Source organism: Ambystoma mexicanum, chromosome 6q (assembly GCF_040938575.1).
Source record: "Ambystoma mexicanum isolate Mex_15411 chromosome 6q, UKY_AmexF1_1, whole genome shotgun sequence".
Lineage (NCBI taxonomy): Eukaryota > Metazoa > Chordata > Amphibia > Caudata > Ambystomatidae > Ambystoma > Ambystoma mexicanum.
The window spans coordinates 1,591,887,014-1,591,910,953 of record NC_090937.1 but is presented as its reverse complement, the minus strand read 5'-3'; the positions used below and the strand labels follow the sequence as shown (position 1 = coordinate 1,591,910,953).

At 47.9% G+C, this 23,940-nt stretch overlaps 1 protein-coding gene across 4 annotated transcripts in view; it reads right to left on the bottom strand.

Annotated features, from left to right (window-relative positions):
- The window catches only part of COX18 (cytochrome c oxidase assembly factor COX18), a 150,261-nt gene that overhangs the window by 55,589 nt on the left and 70,732 nt on the right, over positions 1-23,940 (bottom strand). For all 4 annotated transcript variants that reach the window (XM_069632320.1, XM_069632322.1, XM_069632319.1 and 1 more), the window contains one exon: positions 8,592-8,755. In XM_069632320.1, coding sequence (XP_069488421.1) covers positions 8,592-8,755 — 164 coding nt within the window. The remainder of the gene's footprint in view (positions 1-8,591; positions 8,756-23,940) is intronic.

The following is a 23,940-nucleotide window of genomic DNA, read 5'->3' as shown; positions in this document are numbered from 1 at the left end:
GCGGGTATATATGATATGATATGATATGGCATTTGTAACACGCCTATACACAAGTGTTTCAAGGCGCGACGAGGCAGGAATGGGGGGAACAGAGGGAAGACAGAGACAACGATCTTACTGGGCCAGGTGTCATTCAGATCGCGCAAGTGCAGGTGTGGGGGGAGGGGAAAAGTGCAAGGGCGAAAGGGAGAGGGGAAAGTGCAGTACAGGGTTAGTAGAATACAAGATAAATAATAAGGGCCAGCTGGTGGCAAGTGCAAGGTAGGTGCAGACAAGTGCTGGGAAGGGGGGCTGTAGGGATACAGAGACAGTCCCACAGTGCAGGGGTTGCCAGGGAGGCAGTGCAGGGGAGAGTGGCTGGGCCAAGGACCGAGATTGGTGAGTGGCCCAGCTGCAGATTCAGTGCAGTTTGAGTAGATGAGGGGATGAGTAGATGGTCGGGGTGTCGGTCCGCAAATGTAAAAAAGTAATAATACAAGAAAATAACCCACATAACGTGTTTTGAAGGGCTATTTTAATGCATTATTTCTATTTTTTTAACTGTAACCTGCGCGATACACTGCATTACCACTTTGATTTTGTATTATGAGACTTAAATTATGTTTTAAATAGGCCTCAGGATGCAAAGACAAAAATTTACTACAGTACAGCCAACACTTTATTATTAAACTCAGGTGACTTAGAGGGCCATAAATGACATCTGGAAGGGCCACATTTGGCACGCGCGGCCCTTCCGGATGTTTCGCTTTAGCCCATTAGCTCCGGTGCAGAATAAGATTAGGCTTTTCAGGTTTTCAATACTCCCAATTGTGCATAGTCAGCAACTATTTATTTTAGGTATATTTTTCCAAGCTCTAGTGTTGGTAGTGTATTAAATTTAAAACTTAGATAGACACGTCCTATGTTATAAGATTGATATTCACACACGTATTTTGATACATTACCTAATTGGATATTTAAGGCTTATGCTCTCGTTTTACCAAGTACTCTGTGATTAAAACCCAATTTCTCTCTTAAGAGAAGGAAGAGAGGGGGGGGGAAGGCTTCATTTGACAAAAGGCGCCTTCAGCCCCCCACCACGCTAGCTCGGTGGAGTCTTTCAAGGGCTTCCCCGAGGTGGCGTAGCAGGAGAAGGCGCGGCATGCAGGCTTTTGATGTAAAAGGCACCCACGGCGGTGAGCTAAATGCGCCCATCCGCCGCGGGTGCCTTTGACAAAAAGGCGCCATTAGCCCCCCACCATGCCAGCTCGGGAGAGTCTTTCAAGGGCTTCCCCGAGCTGGCGTAGAGGGAGAAGGCGCGGCATGCAGGCTTTTGATGTAAAAGGCACCCTCGGCAGTGGGCTAAATGCGCCCCTCCGCCGCGGGTGGTTTTGACAAAAGGCGCCATTAGCCCCCCACCACACCAGCTCGGGGGAGTCTTTCAAAGGCTTCCCCGAGCTGGCATAGCGGGAGAAGGCGCAGCATGCAGGCTTTTGATGTAAAAGGCACTCACGGCAGCGGGCTAAACGCGCCCCTCTGCCGCGGGTGCCTTTGACAAAAGGCACCATTAGCCCCCCACCACGCCAGCTCGGAGGAGTCTTTCAAGGGCTCCCCCGAGCTGGCGTGGTGGCAGAAGGCGTAACCGGCACCTCATTGTCATTGAATGCACCCGTGGCGGCGCCCTATTCCTATCATTACCTCCTCGTCTGACTATTTTTGAAACTTTAAGATTCCTACAGATTTTTGGTCACACAATGTTGGCATGTATGACATGCACATCAGTTTAACCCAAATCTTTAGTAAGACAGTGTGGCGCAACATATATCAGATTTGCAAAACGCTGATCTTATACTTTGATTCCCCAACAGGTTTTGATAATGACATTCTTGGCCATTAACTCTCTCTTCCCTCTGTTAGACTTGGCCTGAGATCTAGACTTCATTCCATAGTATATGTTTAATGATTGAGTCAGAAGGGAATTAGTCATTACGATACAGTGGGTGCAAAGAGTTAGAAAGACATTACAGTGCAGTGGGTACATAGAATTACATAATGTGATAGGCCATACATAGAATTACATAATATGAAAGGCAATACATGGCAGTACAGTCAATGAGGTAGGCGTGGACCTTAAATGACTTTCCGCCCTTGCGCGAAAAGCCAGGTTTTCAGTTCTTTTCTAAACGTCCAGTAGGATGGTTCTGCTCTTAATGTCAAGGGCATGGGGTTCCAGAGTTTCACGGCTTGGACTGGGATACTGTTGCCTCCTGATTTTTGAATTTTGAATCTAGGTATACTTAGGAGGTGAGCATGGGTGGACAGGGTAGGTCTATGGCTGAGATGTTTTGTAAATTTGTTAGATATTTTGGAGCTACATTGGAGAGGCACTTGCGAGTTAGTGATAGTGTTTTGAACACAATCCTGTCCTGAACCGGGAGCCAGTGGGCGTTGCGTCTAGCAGCTGAGATGTGGTAAGTCTTCAGGATGTTGAAAGCCACTCTCAGCGCATTGTTCTGTAGAACTTGGAGTTTTTTAAAGTTGCGACTGTTAGTCCCAAAGTAGACGGCATTGCAATGGTCAAGTCTGGATACTATGAGAGTCCTGGTCAAGTTAATGCAACTGTCTGATGAGAGAAGGGTCTACAGGCATTTATGAGTTCTCTTTCAGGTGTAGGCGGCCGCTGAGGTATTCTCATTTACTTGTTTTGTTAGCATGAGGGCTGAATCCAGGTAGATGTCTAGCGTTTTAACTTCCTTAGAAACATTGATGGTTATGTTGTCAATGTTAAATTATTTAAATTGGTCATCTAATTTCTTTAGTTGATTCTGTGAGACAATAAGGAGTAACTCGGTTTTGTTGTCGTTAAGACAAAGGCCATGGATAGCCATCCATGCCTGAATAATTTGGTACGTTTCATTAAGTCTATTAGAGTCGTCGTAGGAGCCTGATATGGGAATGAGGAGTTGAGCGTCATCTATATAATTAGTGTAGTTGACACCGAAGATGTCTAGGTGGTCAAACAGTGGCTAGGTAAAGATGTTATATAAGGTGGGGGACACATAGGAACCTTGTGGAACACTGCAGTGAACTGGGGCAGGCTCGGCAGAAGCCAACGGCACGAAATTCCTCATTGTCCTGTTGGATAGGAAGGATTGAATCCATTCAGAAGCTTTGTTGGAGAAATGGGCAGCAGTGTCAAGTGATTACACAGAACTTTATGGTGGACCAGGTCAAAGGGCGCTGATAAAACCCGCCGGAAGAACACTCACTAGGTGGCCTTCCAACTAGTGAATCAATGGTTTCTCCGTGTGCATCAGCTGCCCGCCCACGTACTCGTTTGATGAGAATCACATTCACAGAGCTTGCCTGAAAAAACTCCTCCTGTTGGCTTTTCTTCCAGTGATCAGATGAACTCTTCGCGCGAGGCGGCAACCAAGACTCAATTGAACATAGACCACCACTCATAATAAAACATCATAGACCACAACAATAAAACATCACTATCAATCTGGGAACAATGCTCACCAAACCAGGGGTACTATGCCAATTAATCTGCTGAACCAGCCACAGTATCACCATAGAACCTAGACAATCAGTAAACCTAGAAAGAGAGAGAATATACCAACCCAATATGGCTACCTGATACATAAACTAAACTACAGGGATTATGAGACATACAACCCACTTACCAAAACCTGTAATTACTGTTTACATAATGCACACAAAACCCACACAACCACCTCTCTCACAGCAAACCGCACAGACTTCTCCATACCGCAACATACAACTCACACATAGATCGCAACAACAGCACGTGAGGACCCGCTTCGATCCTATTTGCACACCCAAGCTCAGCGCACAGTGAAAACCGAACTGAAGCTGCCAACAGTACACCACCTATCACTTTCCTACGCCCTCGTCACCCACTAACCCACCCCATCCACCTTTTGTTTACAGATCAGCCTGAGCGCCTGGAGACCAACTCCGTTGGTGACGGTGCGCTATATAAATACCTTTAACATTAACTTCCTACACACTTGCTCTTATCATCTATGATGGGCTTTACCCCAGCCTGCATCAACACTCACTCGCTTAATAACTGCTCAAAGTGACTTGGCAACTTGACTTAATTACCATTAAATGTTCAGGTCTCTTCTTAAGATTTCTATCCTCTGCTGCCACTTCCCGCTCTCCCGAAAGGCACAGTCACCTTACATCTCATCTATAGACCAACCAAACCCAAAACTGTCTTCATCAGAGAATTCACCGACCTGGTCACCATCATGTCCTTCACACACGCCAACATCATCTTCCAAGGAGACTTCAACCTCCCAGACAACAAGGCCACCAAACCGATGAAAGAAGCTCTCCTCTCTCTTCGACACCATCAGACTCACACAGCACATGAAAGACCCAGTGCATGAGAAAGGTAACATCCTTAACCTAATCATCACCATACTGCCTTCCCTCAACTACAGCGCTCCTCTACCACTTGACTGGTATGACCACCTGGCCGTTCCTTTCAACATCCTGCACAACACCACAGTGAAGCACTCCCAGCAGAAAACATCCGACAAACCTTCAGGTCCTTCAAGAACTTCCGGGTTGCACCGTACCAAAAGACCTTGCCAACCTCCACCTCACATGGACTTAACATCCCCAACCGAACTGCGACTCTCCAATAGAAGCACTCCACGCCACCCTCTCAGCATCCATCGACAGACACACACGTCTGAAACAACAAACCTGCAAACAGAAACCGTCAGCACACTAGTACATGCAAGAAATCAACTTCAGCAAAAAGAGTCATTAGGAAACAGGAGAAAGCCTGGCGCTGCTCCAGAACAACATCCGACCTGGCGCTCCTCAAGGAACTCCAAGCAACCAGCCGACAACTAATAAACGCAGCCAAGGCCTTCTACAAGCAGATCATAGACGAAGCAGACAAAAGCAGAGCCCTCTTCAAAGCGGTCAGCACTGTCAACCCGCTACTCAACCTTGCCATACCACACATCGAGAAATCCACTGCAATCAACTCCTTCATTGGCACTATCAGCGAGATTCGCCAGCACGTAGGCACCCGCTCTGCATCCACAGACTCACCTCACATCCCTCCTCGCTAAATCGCCACACCATGGACAACATTCAAGAAACTCTCTACAGAGGACCTGGTAGAAACCTTGCCCGCCCTCAAAGGCTCATTATATATACAGACAACATCCTCCCAGCATCCATCCTCAAGACCCTGCCCTCAGAAGTTCTCCTTTTCTACCTGGAAATTATCAACAGTTCCCTTACTTAAGACACCTTCTCATCGACCATGAAGACAGGACAAATCATCTCTCTACTAAAGAAACACACTTCGGATCACAATGACCTGTGTAACTATTGCCCCATCAACCCTCTTCCCTTCCTAGGGAAGATCGAGAAAGCGGTAGCTGCGCAACTACAGAAACACATCAACACCAACAATTTCCTCCAAACCTATCAATCCAGGTTCAGACCCAGATGCAGCACAGAGACAAGTTGTCAACACCGCCCTTAAAATCCTGGATGATGGCCAATCTGCCTACTGGTTCTACTCAATCTCTTGGTCACTTTCGACACAGTAGACCACCAGGTGCTCACGGACGACCTACATTGGCGCATGGGGATCAGCGACCTTGTCCTATGCTGGTTCAAGTACTACCTCGTAAACTGCCTGAAGTTTGTTCAGATGGACTCTTCTAGATCACCAATGCTACCCATCACCTGTTGAGTCCCGCAGTGTTCCATCATTACCCCAGTGATCTTCAATCTCTACATGGAGCCCCTCAGAGCTCTCCTACTCCTCCCCCACAACGCAGCACACCCAGACATACAGACCTAGCTTTCAAACATGTACCTTGAGGGCTTCAACCCCGAGCTTACCTCCAGCGCCAAACCCCTCCGGCTCCACATCGACAAACATCTCTCCTACAAGACACACATAGCTAAGAAAACTCAAGACAGCTTGGTATCAGCTCTCCCTCCTGTAGAAAGTCAAGCCATTCCTACCTCCAGAAAGCTTTGGATCCACTGTCCAAGCACTGGTCCTATCCCACCTGGATGGGGGCAATGCCCTCCTTGAAGTCCTCCCTTGTGTCCTTGAGAAGTGTCTTAGGTGCACGCCTCATCACGGGTCTACGCCGATACGACCGCCATCAAGCCGGCCCTCATCGACCTTCACTGGCTCCCACTGCATGCACAAATCCCTTTCAAGTCTTGCTGCATTATCTGTAAGGCAGTCACCCTCAAGTCACCCAGCTATCTCGTGGAGAAACTCAGCATCTCCGGCGGACAGCGCACCACCAGAAGCCAGGACACAAGCAGACCTGAAATCCGCCACTGCAAAAAAGAAAGGAGCAGAAAGCAAGTCTTCTCTGTCTATGCCACAAGACTATGGAACCTCCTCCCCGTCAGCATCAGACTTGGCTCCACGTTCCGATAATTCAGTAAAGAAATCAAGACCCACCTCTTCAAGGAGAGTCTCTGCCTCAACACCTAAGCCATCATGTCCCCCCTGCACCACCTGATTTGCTAGACGACATCCACCACGCTGTACAGCTTTATCCCTCCACTGTGTCCCTTTGTATCCTAGCCCCCGCTGTATATCTGTTCTGTCGTTACCTGTGAAAAGCACTCTGTACACAACAGTACATATGTAAAGCGCTCTGTTGTTTCTCAAAGCTCGGCTCGCGCTCAATAAATGCAATAATAATATTTCAGTATCACATGAGTTGTAAACTACATGTTAAAAAATGCATCACCACTTGCTCTTTCCCTCATGCTAGTACTCCCATACCTGCTGCTCCAGCTACTGTAGTTGATGGCCCCACTTCCACCATAGGATAATATATGATTCTCTCTCTAGGGGATCTCTTCTGGCCCTGTACTCTGTCCTTTTCTGAAGGCCACTTCTCATATCTTAATTCCTGCCTCTCTTCTCTTTTTGTCCTTATATTACTCTCTGACACTCTCACCATTCCTTCTCTGTTCTCAACATGCTCTGTGATCATCCCCCACTCCTTCTGCTTGATCGTAGCTTGCTTTGGTATGTGGTATGCATTGGTTTCCCTAGTACACACCACACTTGTCGGCGTGCTGCCTCTTTCTCAACAGCTTCTTCTGATCTTTCCTCTTCTAAGCCTCACCAACCATTGAGTTTATACAGTCATGTCAGCACTTTATTTCCAATCATAGCCAGCAGGCATCTGCCCCTCATGCCAGACACTGACCCCTGGACCTCATCTTCATGTGATTTTGAGATGCCTCTGGCCTTCTGGTCACAGTCACATGATGACAATGTGAATGGCAGACTTTGGATTCTTGTGTCTAGCCTCCCCTGAAGTACTGATTCGTCACTAACTATATTATATCACTGGACAGTTCTTGTGTTTCCCCCATACATGTTTCTAACCGGTCATGTTTATTCACATCTTTGTTGTGTTTTCTTTATGGGGAATTCAACAGCGCCGGTGTTGAACTAATGCAGCATATTGGCAGAATGCTGTGGAATAATTATGCGATATACACATAGGCGGGGTTAAAGGCCCACCGCCCAAGTTAAGGGCCCATGCAAGGCGAGTAAATTGCTCTGGAAATTGAATGCATTGGCTTGCTTAATGTTTTTTCTAACAGACCTTTGTGAATCACTAATATATTCTAATCTTCCTATCCTGAAAATATTGTGTCACTTCAGTTTCACTTCCCACCTTTTTAATCTTTGAACCTTGTAAGGTGCTCAGAAATCCCCAGGCTGGGTCCAGCACTGAACAAAAACTCCAATAGATAGATAAATTAATTAAATAAATGAAGAGGGAATGTTCACTGTGCATGTCTTGCTTTCAGTGAGGCTGACTCCTCCTAGCTCAACATCCAATAGCTTGGGGGGGGGGGGGTTTGACACAGCCCATTCTATCACCCTCCTGACAGCACCCAAAGGTTCAATTTATGTGATGATGTTTTGTAGGATTTTTAACATGTTAATTAAGTATCAAGATGACCTCATACCATATCACCTTGATGTTTAATGAACACCTGAAACCCATCTTTTTACAATACTGAGGTCAAGTATTTAAGCAATATGACCCGAGCCCCGGGGCCCATAGTTATAACGAAGGCCCTGGGGCAATGCCCCCACTGTGAGGGTCATTTGGCTTTTAGTACCCTGGCCCGCAAGATCTGCATGACCGGGGCACTAAAAGCATTTTTGTCTTTCCCAAAATGTTTACCCTTCCATGGCGGCCATCGGGAGTGGACGCACTGGGAGCACTTCTGGTCCGAGCGTGTCCGCTCCCGAAAAGAAAAAAGACGAGAAGGTAAGTGGGGTTGGGGTTGCGAGGGAGGAGGAACCCCCCCAAAAAAAACATACATGGGTCCCCAGCGGGGGGGCGATGGAAGCCTCCAGCCGATGGCCCCGCTTCGAGCCTCCTCGAGGGACAAAAACGCCCCCCCACACCCCCTGCCGGGGAAAAGGCGGCTGGAATCCCGGCCGAGAATCCCTCGATTCGAGGGCCAATCAGAATGCTTCTTTCATTCTGATTGCGCCCACGCCGGGTACTAATAAAAGGTAACAAAGTAAAAATGCTCACCTCCGAATCTGGCCCCTGGTATGCTGAAGTTCCTCAGTGCCAATGACACAAAGACCCACATTGGAATCTGAATCCAGATCAGCAGGCTGGCCTTGAACGGGTGACAGTTATCACGGACATACAATCCTGAGATAATCCGTCGAAGATTCTTCCTGAAATGGAACCTGTGGAATATGATGAAGAAAGCGGACTTACATACAATGGACAAGCTAAAAAAGAACTATGATTAGGTTTCTAAATGAAACATCAACAATCAGATACTAGATGAATAGACAAGCCACAATATAACCATAGGCACAAACTCATTAGAGTCATATTTGAAATAAACTAAAAAGGATAACCACCCTTTGTCAATCACCAGGCTGCTGACACACTTATATTCGTCTCACTGGAGGATGATCAAGCTAATTATTTTAATTTAAAAGAGATTGTAATCCAACATGCACAGCCACATATACATTTGGATGCAGAGGAGATATATGCAATAATGGTTTTGATCAATAATGAAAATAGTAGGTCATGGCAACAGATGGACTAAAAAACATGTGGAGAGAATCCATCAGAATCAAAAAAAAAACAAACCAGTGAATTGCAATCTATGTAGGACACAGGATTAATGCTCCCAAATGCCTAAGAGAGGCAGGGTGTTTCCATTTTGGGCTAGGATTGCATTGTTTTGGTATACTTGTGTCTTGCCATACTTCACTAGGATTTGTCCCCTCCTCTTCTTATAGGTTTGTTATACAAACAAATAAAAGAAAAAAACTGGAAGTATGGGAAAGAAGTAATAACATGAAATGGCTGCCCACTAAATCTACCTTTATCCATTATGTACGACAAGGTAATCCTGTTAATAAGCCGTTTTGCTACACTGAACGTATTAGGAACTGTAACCTAAGGCGCTTTAACCAACATCCGACCAATGAGCAACTGGGTGCTATGGTTAAAACTACCTATTCCTCTAGAACCTGCCGCATATGTGGTTCAGATGTTGGAACTTTGCCAACTAGGTGTCCCATGTTAACGATGTATAGCTTTCAGGACAGCCGGCCTCCCAGTGTTAGGCAAGATTGTATGCAGTGATCTTTAGGTGAACTACAACAACCCTGACCTACAGGTAATAGGAACCCAACCGTTGGTCTAAGTCTGTACTACACAGATTGGTAGTGTGGCTGAGCAGCCATGCTTATCTCAACAGGTGTCAATTTGAGCTGTAGGGGAGTTACACAGAGATTCACAGTGACCAGTATTCAGATAAACACTTACACACAAGGTTTCTTTAATAAACAATTATTAATTTATCAGTCAGTTAGAATAAGGCTTCTTCGGAAGGGAGCATATAAAAGCAACACACAAATACACTCCAAAACTGTACACTCTTAGTTTCTAAATCAGTAAAGGCCCTTTTTGGATGGCCCACAGACACAACCTACACCAACTGGTGACTTCAATAACTAGGGTGCTAGGGAATATCTTACTGTTGGCATTTAGAATACTTTTAGACGTGGGTAAAAGTAAAAGGAAAAGGTTGTTACAACAAACAAGATACCACAAATATTCTTAAGCAGGCAAATACTTCTGGATCCCCCTAATTAGAGTCATACTCTTACGTCCCGTCCCCATTCCTCCATACTGTATGGGCGTCCCTTCCAAGGGACGGGAGACGGAACCTTATTCACCAGAAAAAACCTTCTTCCCCTTTAAATTTAGAGGCGCGTGAGGATGCAGCCCAGGGAGCATGCGCTGCCCTGACTCCGCCACACCTACGTCCCCTTTTCCGCGTAGACGGGAACAGGCCGAATCCACCAGCGCTCCTGGGTTTGGCTTCAGCCATGGAATTCCACGCACTTCTTCTCTTTGTCTTCTTTTTTGTCTTTTTATCATTCAGGTGCTCGGTCCTCAGGCGTCACGCTCCTCCACGGCGCATGTAGACTTCTGCAGGGTTCAGCAGGTGTCCATCCTGCAACAGGCACTCCCCAACTTCAGACCCCCACGTCCTCTGCCAACGTTGCCTTGGCCCAGACCACAGTTGGCAATCTTGTTCAGGGTGTGACTCGCTGTCCTCGAAAGCGCTGAAGAACAGACTAGCCAGTAGTCGCCTCCAGCGGATCTCAGGAACTTCGTGAAGCATCGAACCAGGGTCAAGGTAGGGCTGATATTCTCCATCGCACCCCGAAAGGGAGACTCCTTCCCAGGGACTCTGGTGCACTCGGAGGGACCGGTCAGGTCCTTCTACCAGCACATGCACTGAGACTGCTGCAGCTACCGGTCTTCGGGTCGAGGGATCCTCGGATCCTCCCAGTGGCAGTGTTGAGGGACCGAAAAGGTTCTTTTACCGGGTCTTCACCTGAGGGGCTCCACCCTTGTACCGACACCATGGCTGAATGGATATGCCCGAATACCGGCAATACGTCCGAGGGGGCTAAACGCAGCTCTACCGACCCCCGGGTTGAGGGTGTCACACCTACCGGGCCTAGGCCCAAGGAGCAGGGTAGGCCTTGTGATCCACACGCAAGAGTCTTGGAGGAGGCCGGGTCCAGCGGGCCGAGCAACACGTCACAGGTACGTGGCAGGCAGCTCGACAAAATGGCCACTGCGCCAGAAAGAGGCACTCGTCCGACGCCATTCCATGAATTCGGCGAAGACGAGTGTCAAGGTGGGACTGGTCTCAACCAGGTACGTGGCCTACAGTCTACCCCTCATTTGCGCAGGGCAGCTTTCCTTTGCGTCCACATGGACAGGGTATGCAGCAGCTCCAGCAGCTCCCCACTACCCTGTCAGCACCGCCCTGCCACTTCGTCGGCCAGTGAGGAAGTACTCTTCAAGAAGTTCCTCGGCCTCATGAAGTCACCTCAGATGGGAGTTATCAAAGACGCCATCAGGGAAGTTCTTCCCGCAATGCTAGCGGCACCACAGATGCTGACGCCCCAGGCCCCAGCGCAGCCACCTCCTCTGGCTCCCCAGCCGACTCCTCAGGCGGCTCCGTACCAGCCTCCGCCGCTTCCTCAGCTTCCGGCCACGGTCCCAGTACCCCAGCCTCTGGCGCCAACTACTCCTCCTCCTCCTCCACAGGATCACCCAGATCCACAGGATATGGATGAGGAGGAGGATCCTGACACGCCATCCTCAGCCAGGGCCTTCCACAAACATCTTGCTGGGCTGGTAGAATATCTGGGCCTACCCCTGCCCGAGGTCGAGCAGCCGGCAGAGGGGGTCCTGGCTGAAGTCCTCATGCGACACTCCTCTATCAGGACGGGGATTTCACTGCAAACCGATGTAGTCTCCCTGGCCAAGAGGGGCAGGTTCAAACCCCACTCAGTCCAGCCGGTCAATCAATGCCAAGTACAGGCAGATGGAGGGGATACTCTTGCTCTCGGCCCATCCTCAATCGCACTCTTCGGTGATCGCTGCGGCATCACTGTACTCCAAGCCTCAGTCGTCCTCAGCCTCCTCTGCGGCACTGCTAGGCAAGGAGGAGAAGATCTTGGAGGCGCACGGCAAGAAACTCTATTCCAACGCTTCCTTGCATCTTCTTTAGGCCAACGCATGTGCCAAGCTGGCTGCCGCCAACCAAAGATTATGGCGGGAAATTGCGGACTTCCTTCCGGAACTTCCCGGCCAAAGCCAATCACGCTGTAAGGCGGGGCTAACCGTGGCTAAGCTTGTGGCGCATGATCTCATGGAATCCACAGTGGGCCATATTGACACCTTTGGCTGTGCCATCTGCATTGCCATGGACATGAGAAGGACAGCCTGGCTCCGGGCAACAAAATTCAACCCGGATCCCCAGGAACGCATATTAGCTTTATCGTTCGAGAGGGGGGGCCTCTTCCACCCCTCCACGTATGAAGAGCTGGACAAAAAGAAAAACAGCTCACAAACGGCCAAGTCTTTATCCATCCTTACAAAGACCACGCCCAAATCGTACACACAATCTCAGCAGCGCTCCGAGAGGGGTTGTGCGTACGGAGGGGTCCGAGGCTTCCAGGAACAGAGATCCAGGCAGCTGGACCGCTCGCCGTCTCAGAACCGGCACAAGCAACAAAAAGTGGGCATGAGGGTGGGGAAGTAAGGGCTTTTTCCAGTCCCCCTTCTCCGCGACAGCCTCCGAGGGAAAGAAGGCACGACACGCCCCTTCGGGTCCACGTGTCTCCAGACGGGGGCAGGCTTGCTCTCCATGCACATTTCTGGCACCCAAATTTTGCGGACCCCTGGTTCCTCTCCGTAGTATCCATGGGGTACTGCCTCCCTATCCCAGCCTCTCCTCACCTCCCCTCCACTCTCCTCCCCTTCTCTCCACTCCCACAAGTTGGATCAGCAACTATTTTGGCAGAGATCCGGTCGCTCGTAGAGAGCCAGGCAGTGGAGGAGGTCTCAGCCTCCCAGCGAGGCTTTGGCTTTTACTCCAGGATTTTCAGCACTCAGAAGAACCACCAGGCGGGCCTGAGAGTTGTGCTGGACCTTTCCACCCTCAACCTCTCCTTACTCCTGCAAAAATTCAAGATGGTTACACCAGCTTTTATAGCGGAGACATTGGACAAGGGAGACTGGATGTGCTCCCTGGACCTGAAGGACGCGTACATGCACGTCCTGATTTAGCACCCCCTTCGTTCTTTCCTCAGGTTCAGGATCATGGGCTATCATTTTCAGGTCAATGTCCTTCCGTTTGGCCTCAACTCGGCCCCCAGGGTCTTCAGACTCATGAATGCAGTGGCGGCCCTCCTCAGAGAGCAGGGCCTCCACATTTACTTATACCTTGATGACTGCCTCGTCAGGGCTACATCTCCGGAAGCGGTTCACCACTCTTCCCATGCCCTTATGAACACACTGCACAATCTGGGCTTTTCACACAACCTCAAGAAGTTGCAGCTGCTACCCACGCAGACTCTGACATTGTTGGGCCTCATCTGGGACACTGGCTCCCAGAAGGTATTTCCTTCGGAGGACAAAATCTTGGCTATCAAGAGGGCGACCACCCACTTCCTCAGCAGAGAAGTGACCTCGGCATTGTGGACCCAACATCTCCTCGGTCTAATGGCAGCAGTCCTATTAGCCATCCCGCACACAAGACTAAGAATGAGGAGGATTCAGCTGCACTTCGCGGCCTCATGGAACCAGACACAGGGCTCTCAATCCAAGCTGATCAACATTCCTCCATCTCATCTCTCCACCCAAACCTAACTTGGTGGTCCAGAGACTGCAACCTACGAAGGGGCAAGCCCTTCTGTCCGCCCACTCCGCAGGCCACCGTCACCAAGGATTCCTCGCTTGAGGGTTGTGGAGTATTTTTATCCACGCCATGACGCCACACTGCACCCCTTTGCCAATGGGGAAAGAAAATTGAGGAAATAACCCTGTGCGCGCCAAATCTGAAAAATTGCGCATGGTGCATAAACCACCAAAGAGCTGCACATCCTGCCACACGCACAGGCAAAGTTGGTGTAAAAACAGGAATCGCTGCTGTCATCTGTCAAGGCCACCTGAAATAAGGTCACAGAAGGGCTAAAATCCGAAAATGCCCTTAAATATAGTTTCCTAATCAATGGCAACCTTTAAAGTGCTGTATTGGTGCTAAATTCAGTCATTTTCCCCAGTGAATTATTTAAAGGAAAGTGTGCTGAAATCATGGATTCTCCAGGCAGTCAGAGGAATCCAGGCCTCACTGACTGACAGCTACATCAGAATATTAGCTGTCAAACCCAGTTTAAAAGTGTTTCTATTTCCTGATTAAAATGGCAATAATCACCTCTGTTGGTGAAGGGCTAATTCTTTTAAAATGTTTAATTCCTTTATAAACTGTGCTTATATTTTATATGGGAAATGAAAAAACTTTAACGTCAAAGGGCCCAGTCTGGGACCAATCCACTATGTAATTCTGATCTGCTTGCCTGGCCTTTCACTGCTTGACACTTCCTTGAGAACAGGAAGGCTAATGACTGTTAATGGTTCCCGCATAATGAAAACAAAGGAAGCCTCAGACATTTGTCTCCTAGCTTACCAAAGAACAAGGACACGCAGAGCATTGACCTCTGCAAGGATGGGCAGGATGTGGAAGAGGTTTCTCAGTGAACTTCAAAGGACTGGCCATTTGCTCATTTGGAAGTAAGAAAAAAAACCTGGACTGGATGGAAATTACTTGTTTTTGCTTCAGAACTTTATGACATTTAACATGACATCCAAAATAAGTAGACAAGTGAAAAATACAAACTTATAAATCTTAACTCATGCTAGACAGTTGAAGATGTGGTAGGAGTTCGTACTACATAAGGAACCAAAGATACACTAAAACACTGATTGTGGCAAAACTATTAATGTTGCAAGCTTAAAATTGTATGTACATGATCCCCTGATCAGCACCCAGAGATGTATCAAATTAGAAATGATTAATCCGAAGTGTTATGGGTACAATTCATATAAATCCATAGAATGACCAATACAGCTCTCACAAAGATGGGAAGTGAATGTAAATGTAGATAATCGAGTATAAAGTATATGTGTACAATTGTATGAGGGTACATAATGGTAGAAATGTACATTTGTCCAAAATATGTTTTGGGTAAAAATCCAGGTGAGTTCCTAAATCCTGTCATAAGATGACAGCTCCGTTTAGACTGCCAACCAGGACAAAGCACACGCCAGTAGACACTCACACACATGGGGGTGTGTTTTGAAGTTCTGCCCACACCATAAACTGGGGGTTGGCATTTGTAATGTATTAATATAGAAGTTTCACTACACAACACACACTGCTTCCAGAACACACTGATTCCAGAACCCATCCAGATGTCTGCGCAGCAACTTATTCCAGAACTCTTCAACTTATAGCTGACTCCAGAATTATTGAAAGATCCAGATTTCTTTGCAGAATCCAGACTCTAGCATTGCAAAATTATTGCTAGCCTGACCCAATTGCAAACCTCCCAAACTTGAAGGGATTTAATTCTGATTCAGCTTGGCTTGCTACCACTAAGGCAGGCCCGCTGATGACTTGCATCCTGCTATCTACCGTGTCCAGTAACCAAGAAGGGGACCTTCCAAATTCAGGCTGAGGTGCAGTCCAATTGACCAGAACCGCCTTGCTGATTCAATGCCGCTAGAGTTGCCCTGCTGTTAGGGAGAATTCTCTGTAAAGGCTAATTTCCCAAACCTAGTGAGTCCCCCAGCAGCTTTGCTGGATTTTTGGGGTTTATTTTTTTCTCCTGCCAAGAGTGAGACTCTTTAACCCTCACTCTTGGACATGATTTGAGTGTGTTTCTTTGACTCTATATGTGTTCTATGGGCTATAGGGTATTTTACTCCATAGGGATTCATGTGTTTTTGTGATATGTGTTACACAGCACCCTCAGTGCAGTAACACAGGGGTGTCATAGTGACCCCCAAACATAGACTCCATACCCTGGGACTGACTACTGTCTCCCAGGGCATGTAAAGTCACCATTGACTTTACTAGCCTCAAATTCTGAACAGAACCAGTACAAACCATCATATTGTGGACGTACTGGTCGGGGCAATTCGATTGCCCCGGGGTCTGTTGTTCGAGGGGGCATGTCTCCGTCCCCCCTGATCGAGTTTTGGCTGGTGGCAGTGGAAACTACTTTTTATATTCGACCGCGAATACATCCCTATGGGATTTTCCCATTGTTCGAGGCTACCACTTTTTAATATAGCCTCGAACATACCGCAGGTTTATTAAATTAATATAAAATCGCCGGTTGGTATATTTTGCCGAAACCCGGTTCCAAAATGGCGTCTGTGTTAGCTTCTGTGACCCCAACCCAATTCGAGACCTTTGTTCCACCGTTTTGGCGGGCTTCTCCACAGAAGCCCTCCAAGTGGTGCCACTCTGTCTGTGGTACTTAGAAAGGGTGGAGGGGGATTTAGGCACCCTGCACTGTGTTGCCTTGGCAACCCAAGTCGCACTCTGCTCTGGTCGGCTCAGTGGTGAGCCGCCCGGCTCACCACTTAGCATGTTTGAGTGACAGCTAGGACTGATGAATGGGGGTTTGCTGCATAAAAGCAGGGTCTTGGGGACTGGATCTTCAGAAGTCGCCACAGGACCTAAGAATCCGAAGAGGGAGAAGCTGTGCCAACCTGCAACGACGACACCACCGGTGGAGCCCTGCTGAACCGTCTCACCACTTCCCAACGACAGAGGAGATCTCCAATCCGGAGAGTCCTCTTACTTCGACTGGTGGGGATAACCAGTCTGCCTTCCGTTTTTGCTTCCTGGAGCATCTCGTGGCCGCCTTGCCTGTGCTAAGCACCCCGGCAACCGGGATACCACGTTTTACCCCGACCGCGAAACAAAGGGTGTACCTTTAACCGGAAAACTCTGCGGCTGGTTTCTTCCCTGGCAGTGCAACGACCTTCATCTTTCCTCCACGTCGAGATCTTCTCTTCCTCTGGACGATGCCGTGACTTGCACCCGCTGCCAGGAACAACTGCCCCCGCTGGAGGATCCTTTCCACATAAGGTACCGTGTTCCGCCTGGGTTCCCTTGCAACCGACTGTACGGGGTAGATTTAGCCCCCGGCTGTCGAACCTGGGTTAGCCTGGGACACCCTGGCTAAACTTTTCTGAGCCTATCTAATCCCTTTCTGAACTCCCTGCAAGACTTTTAAGCCTGTTGTAATTGTGTGATCTTGGGTGCATTTGTGCCCTGCTCTCTCTAAGAGTGGACCCGGCCTATGGACTTTGGCTCACAAGTAACTTTTGACTTTCTTGCCTTGCTTAAGAGTTCCTAAGTATTAGTGTGGTGTGTTTTCCTACATTCTGCCTTTTCCCCTCCCTTTTTCGTTAACTCATTGGAGTGCCATCTATAGTTAAGCACTCACCTCTGTCTGGAAATAAGTGGTGTTAACTAAGACTTGTCTGATAAGGAATAAGGGATGTACATATATTAATAGTAACTGTGTTTGAAGTGTTTTACAATAATAGTGCTGGAGTGTTTCAATAAGTGTGCTTTTAAATAAATAATTATATACCTTGATACCAAAGCTCTGGTCAGTGTTTGCTTGTGCTATTGTGTCGGAGTGCCTATGGTGTATACTTTACATACTGCCTAACTCTTCTTGAGGGAAGTCTGACTGCTCAGCCACAGCTACCAGGTAAATCTGGGTGGTACAGACTGCTACCAAGTGGGTTTATTGCCAACACCTGTAGTCCTAAATCTTTTGCAGTGGTCCCTAAAGGAACTGCACAGGTTTCTGCCTAACACCTGCCACCGGTAGACCAGATCCAATTCATTGAGCTGAGCGGACGGTCCAATTTAATAACTCCTTCTGTAAGTATTAACAGGAAGAACAGTGACCCTTAGTATATCTGCATTGTATTATCCCTATCTCAACCCATCCCATCTTTAATTCAGAACTCCAGTATTGTTAGAATACTTCTTGCACCGATTGTCTCACCTGTGTTCCAAAACCATAACTCCCTAGTGATTTTGAATAACTAAAGTAAATCCCAGGAAGAAGTAGAGTATCCACAACAGGATTGGTTACACTGATCACGTTACTGTGAGATCCATCTGTGGCATTCTCTTTTTCATAGTCATAATATAGTGTAATCAAACCCATCTGTCATTTTCAAAAGCGCATTTCATTTTCATTTCGCGACCTATTTTGCAAAAACGCCTCTCTCTAATACCTCTATAACTCCCTCAGTTATAAATATAGAAACGAAATTTCAACGCTCACCGATACCCAACATCCCAAGCTATCTCCACAACTAGAAAACACGTAACAATGTATTTGACCCATTTTTCTTCAATATCGCATAGTAAAAGTTTGACGCAAATTTGCAAAATTCCCATTTACACGTGTCATTTCCCCATTTCAAAGTGCTTTTTCCATCCCATCCTAATCTCAAGTGTGTATTGTTGTTCATATTATAGCTCATGTATGTTAGGACCTGATTAGTGTTGCTTTTCTCAGAATTTCTATCCATTTAAGCATTTTTGCACCCTTTTTCAGTATTTCACAAAGCCATTTTCACCTGTCATCTTCAAAGTGTCATTTGCCAAAATAAGGTTTTCTCTCTTGTTTGGGAGAGAGGATTGCCTATAACTCTAGACATTGTATTTCATTCCTGAAATCCTGCCGATTACTCACATTGGTGTAGGATTGCTCCTTTGTATTTAAACAAAACTTTGCAGGGGGAACATTAACCTAAATGCTATCTGTGTGCAAAACAAACTGTTCTTTTTCCCTGTGTTTTCTATTTTTCCTCCTTATAAGTGAATTCAATTGCTTTGCTTAACTTTCTGAATTGTATGGTCACCCTTTGGGCGATTGCTGCCCCATATATATCTATATTAAACCTATGTGTTATTGAATATTAAATAAATACATCTTTACCTTTACAAACTAGCCTGGTTCCTGGTTCAGTGTGGCCTGGGGGATATTTTGAGAAGGGTGTGATATGAGTGGTATATCATTCAGAATATTGAACTTCTAGACAAAAATAAAATAAGGGTTTCATTTGCGCACTACATGCTAGGCGAGACTTGGGTGTGTGCCTGATTGAAATCCCTTACAGGGCTGGGGAGCCACCCTGAACGATCTCTCGGTCCACGGCACCTGGACTCGACAGGAATATCACATTGTTAGAGAGAATTCTTTTTTTCACCTGGTAAGAGTGTGAGCCTTTTTTCCCACTCTTGCAAGTGTTTTGCCATGTGTGTTTTTACCCTTGTGTGTGTTCTTGGGCTCTGGAGCCTCACCTACTCCATGAGCACCACTTTCTGTATGTGTTACACAGCACCTTTAGTGCAGTGACACAGGGTTGTCTTTTAGACTTCCCCACTGACTACATTTTTCTGGGGCTGACTACTGTCCCCCAGAAACATGTAAAGTTGCCATTAACTTTATGTAGACTCTTTAAACCACAGACCCAGTACACCCCATCTTACATGGAGTATTGGAAAGGGTTAATTCTTATCCCTTTTTGTCTTTACCTCTTGGAGCCTTGTTTCGCTCCCTTAACATTAAAGACTTGGCTGGTGGCAGTGGTAACTACCCTAACTTTTCTACCGCAATTATCTTATATAAACGTAGTATTGTTTTAGGCTATTATATTAGCCTCGAACATAAATCCGCTTGACCAAATACATTTTATTTTGGTTCCGACTGGGTTTATTCGCCATTTCTTTTTGTTAAAGTCTTTCTCGTGTTTTTTTCCAAACTGGGGATGATTCCTTTGTTCGCTGTCTTTTCGGCGGGCTTCTGCACAGAAGCCCTTCTTAAGGCTCCTGAAAGTCTAGGTAGGCAGGATGTGAGGGAGGGCTCTTCGGACCCCTGCCATGGGTTCCCTTGGTAACCCAAGTCGCACTCCTGTTTGATTGGCTAAGGGGACTGTCCTTGCTAGGACAGCCACCATGCTGTGTGATTGACAGTCAGGCTGTATGAATGGGGGAAAACTGCACAAAAAGCAGGTCGGTGGGACTGGAAAGGCAGAGTCGTCACTGGAACGAAAGAACCAACGAGGAACTGGAAGAAGAGGACCCCAACCACGACTGAACCGCCCGGTGAAGCCCTCCTGCAGGTCCGAATCTCCGAATCCGACAACAGAGAAGATCCTCCAGGAAACTTCTTCCCTTGAGCTTCTGGGACCAACCAGTACGCCCAAACTGCAAGCCAGGACCCCTCCTCTGGTCGAATTCGCTGTACAGAGCTACAGTGGGCCAGATAGCCAGGAAGGTCGGACCCTGCTTGGGTTTTAAGGAGTGCACCATTTATTCGTTGTTTTGCTCTGCTGCTGGCTTCTTCCTGGGGTGGCACAGGACCCTCCAGTCTTCCTACTTCATGTCAGTCCGACAGTCGCTTCAGGAACCGTGAGCCTGCAGGGACCACGAGGAACGTCCGCCTCAGCTACAGCTCCCTCTCTGTTTCAAGGTACTGTGCAAATGTGGTTGCTCGTTTCGTTCAACCGTGGTAAAAGTGTTTTAAATCTTTTGCCAATCCAAGGGCTTGTCCTTCTCTTCTCTTTGAACTAACTTTTCTACCAACCAACCCATCTGGAATCTGTGTCACGAACTTTACCGCAAACTAACCTGAACTGTGTAATCTTGAGCAAAAGACCTTTGACCCATTGACTTTGGCCCTAAGCCTTTTCTAGCTGATCTCCTCACTGTAGTTTCTCTTGTTCTATTGCCCTGAGTACTTACCAGTTGGTTTGCCTATTTTCTAATAACCTTGTTTTTCCCTCTCTTTTAAATTGCCATTTTGCTCCCACTTCATTTTGTGAGCTTAACTTGTCTGGAATTTAAGGGAAGTGGTGTGGTGTATTTATGATTGTGATTTCTTACTTGCTTTTAATAGTGAAATGTTCTACAACTGTTGAGTAAATAAATATATATTCTTTTACTTAGAAACCTTGAGTCAGTGTTTGCCTGAATCATAGTAATTGCTGTCCTTTGTGTAACTATTTGATACTGCTCACTTACTCTTGAGATAAGTGTGGCTGCTCTGCTATTGCTACCAATTTAACTGTGTAGTACATGCTTGTACCAAAGGTGAGATTGTACTGTCACTTGTAGTCTTAATTGTGTGTGGTGTTCCCAAAGGGTACTGCATTTAATTCTGCCCAACACACACCAATTGACTAGAGCCTAACGCCATCTGGCTGGCGCTCAGGGCCTTCCTTCCACTTCTCAGGGGCAAGGTTGTCCTCATCCAGACGGCCAACTCGACCAGCATGTATTATGTCAACAAGCAGGGAGCCACCAGATCCCCCCCCTCCTCTGTGCAGACTGGCAATCAGCATGTGGAGTGGGCCCTGGAAAATGACATTTACCTCACAGCAGTCTACCTCCCGGGGGAATCCAACCTGGAAGCGGACAGGCTCAGCAGGCTGGGAGCGGACAATTACGAGTGGCAGCTAAACAACGTCATTATTCAGGAAAACTTCGACAGGTGGGGTCACCCCCAGGTGGATCTCTTTGCCACCTGGCACAACAAGAAGTGTCCCCAGTTCGCATCCTGGCAAGGTCAGGGGCCCGGCTCTCTGGGAGACGTATTTCACCTCCAGTGGACCAGCATGAAGGCCTACGCCTTTCCGCCCACGCCCCTGATTCACAGGGTAATCTGCAAAATCAAGGAGTCTCGCCAACTCATCATTCTAATAGCTCCATGGTGGCCAGCCAGGCCATGGTTTTCAGAGCTGCTCAGTCTCTCGGAAGTGCCCCCGATTCACCTCCCGATGGGCCCAGCACATCTTCTGGCACAGCATGGCGGAGGGGCGCAGAGTCATCCACCCAGCGCCACGGAAACTAGCCCTCACAGCGTGGTACCTGAGCAGGTAACACTTCGGCACCTCAGCCTCTCACAGGCCAATCTAGAGATCATACAGGGCGCCAGGAGCAAGGGTACCAGGACCCAGTACAAAAGCAAATAGACCAGATTCTGCCACTGGGCAGACTCCAAAGGAATCGACCTCCTGGCGCGCACCTTGGACGACGTGCTCTCCTTCTCGGCGCATCTCGCCCACTCAGGCGTGAAGCTGAAAACCTGCCGCACATACCTCGCAGCCATTGGAGCTTACAGTAACTCAGAGGAAGGCATCGTCTCCTCCTCCAATCCTATCGTCAAGAAACATCCGACGGGGCTCGCAAGGCTCTACCCACCCGTCAAGAGACACCCAGTGTGGGACCTTAACATAGTCTTGGGCGCCCTGGTGCACAAACCATTCAGCCAATGGCGTCTGTGAACATCAGGCTGGTCACCATCAAGATGGCTCTACTAGTCGGCCTCAACTCGGCTTGTAAAGCCAGCGAAATCAGGTGCTGTCACCTCAGAACCATATACTACCTTTCACAAGGACAAAGTAGTCATGCAGACTCACCCGGACTTTCTGCCCAAGGTTCTGTCTGCTTTCCACTTGAACGAGGAAATAGTCCTTCTTACGTTCTTTCCCGATCCCAAGGACGAAGCACAGAGAGTGCTGCACTGTCTGGATGTCAGGCGTGCCCTGAAATTCTACTCGGACCGGACCATGGGCATCTGTCACATCTGCCACATGGGTTTGTCACTTTCGGAGGATCAAGACCAGGCTATCAGGCCTCTAAGGCTTCCTTATCCCGCTGGATGGTCTCTGCCATCAAAGAAGCGTATGAGGGCCAGCACAAGTCTCTCGTGGCCAACATGCATGCTCATGCAGTCAGGGCCAAGGCAACGGCCATGGCATTCCAGCGCCATGTCCCTTGGCAAGTCATAAGCAGGGTGGCCACATGGGCCTCTCCCTCGGCTTTCTGCAAGCATTACTGTTTGGATGCCGGCTCTAGATCTGATGCAGCTTTCGGACAGGTGGTTCTCAGGAACCTATTTGCTTAAGGAGGGTCTCCTCTCCAACCTGGGGCTACAATCAGTTGTAATCGCCCATACAGTATGGAGGAAAGGGGATGGGACGTAACAGTAATTATAGGTTACACACCGTAGTGACTAACATACTCTTAGTCCATAGTCCCCTTTCCTCCATATGTCCCACCAACCTCCCCCCTAATAATACTGGTGCCATTAGGCAATGTTAAAGCTATTGTCGGTGCGTCAATGGGGACTGAGGTGTGGCGCCGGAGGGCGGAGTCAGGGCATCGCATGCTCCCTGGGCCGCATCCCTGCGCACCTCTAAATAGGGAAAGAAGGTTTTTTTCTGGTGAAAAAGGTTCTGTCTCCCATCCTTGGAAGGGACGCCCATACAGTATGGAGGAAAGGGGACTATGGACTAAGAGTAACTTATAATTTCAGTAAAACAGGCTAAGCCAAAGTCAATGGGCAAAAGACTTATATAGGATGAAGCACTTCTGGTAGGTAAGTAGAAAAGTCTTTGCACAATGTTTTAGAAGTCTTTGAAGAAAAGAAGAATCAAATGTAGGCCCACAAGCTGATTAGACTTGTGAGTAGTAGAAGATGTAAGCAACTCTACAATGAGAGGCAAGTTCTCTCAGACTTTACAGTACCTTTTGTATTGAAGAAAAAGTGCAGCAGATGACTTCTGTTGCTGTGCAGCTCTGCAGATCTCACTGTTCCTGGGCCTCAGTCGTGGGGACAAGAGGGAGGACTTCTGACATCTGGGGACTCCTGCACTGCAAAGCGATGGACACCGCTCGCAACCGCAAATCTTTCCAATAAGTGGCACTTCAGTGTTTCAGCTCCTCGCGATTACCGCAAATAGCAACACTGCAGTTTCTGGCTGATGAGATGGACTTTCCTTGCTTCTAGGGTCCCGCACTCTGTTGAGGGGGCACTGGCTTGGTCAGTCCTGCTTCCTGGGAGTCCGGAGGATCTTCCTGGCGCTCTTGGCCAACTTAAAAGCAACGCACACAATCTGGCGTTTCGGTTTCCAGCAGCAACTCTGT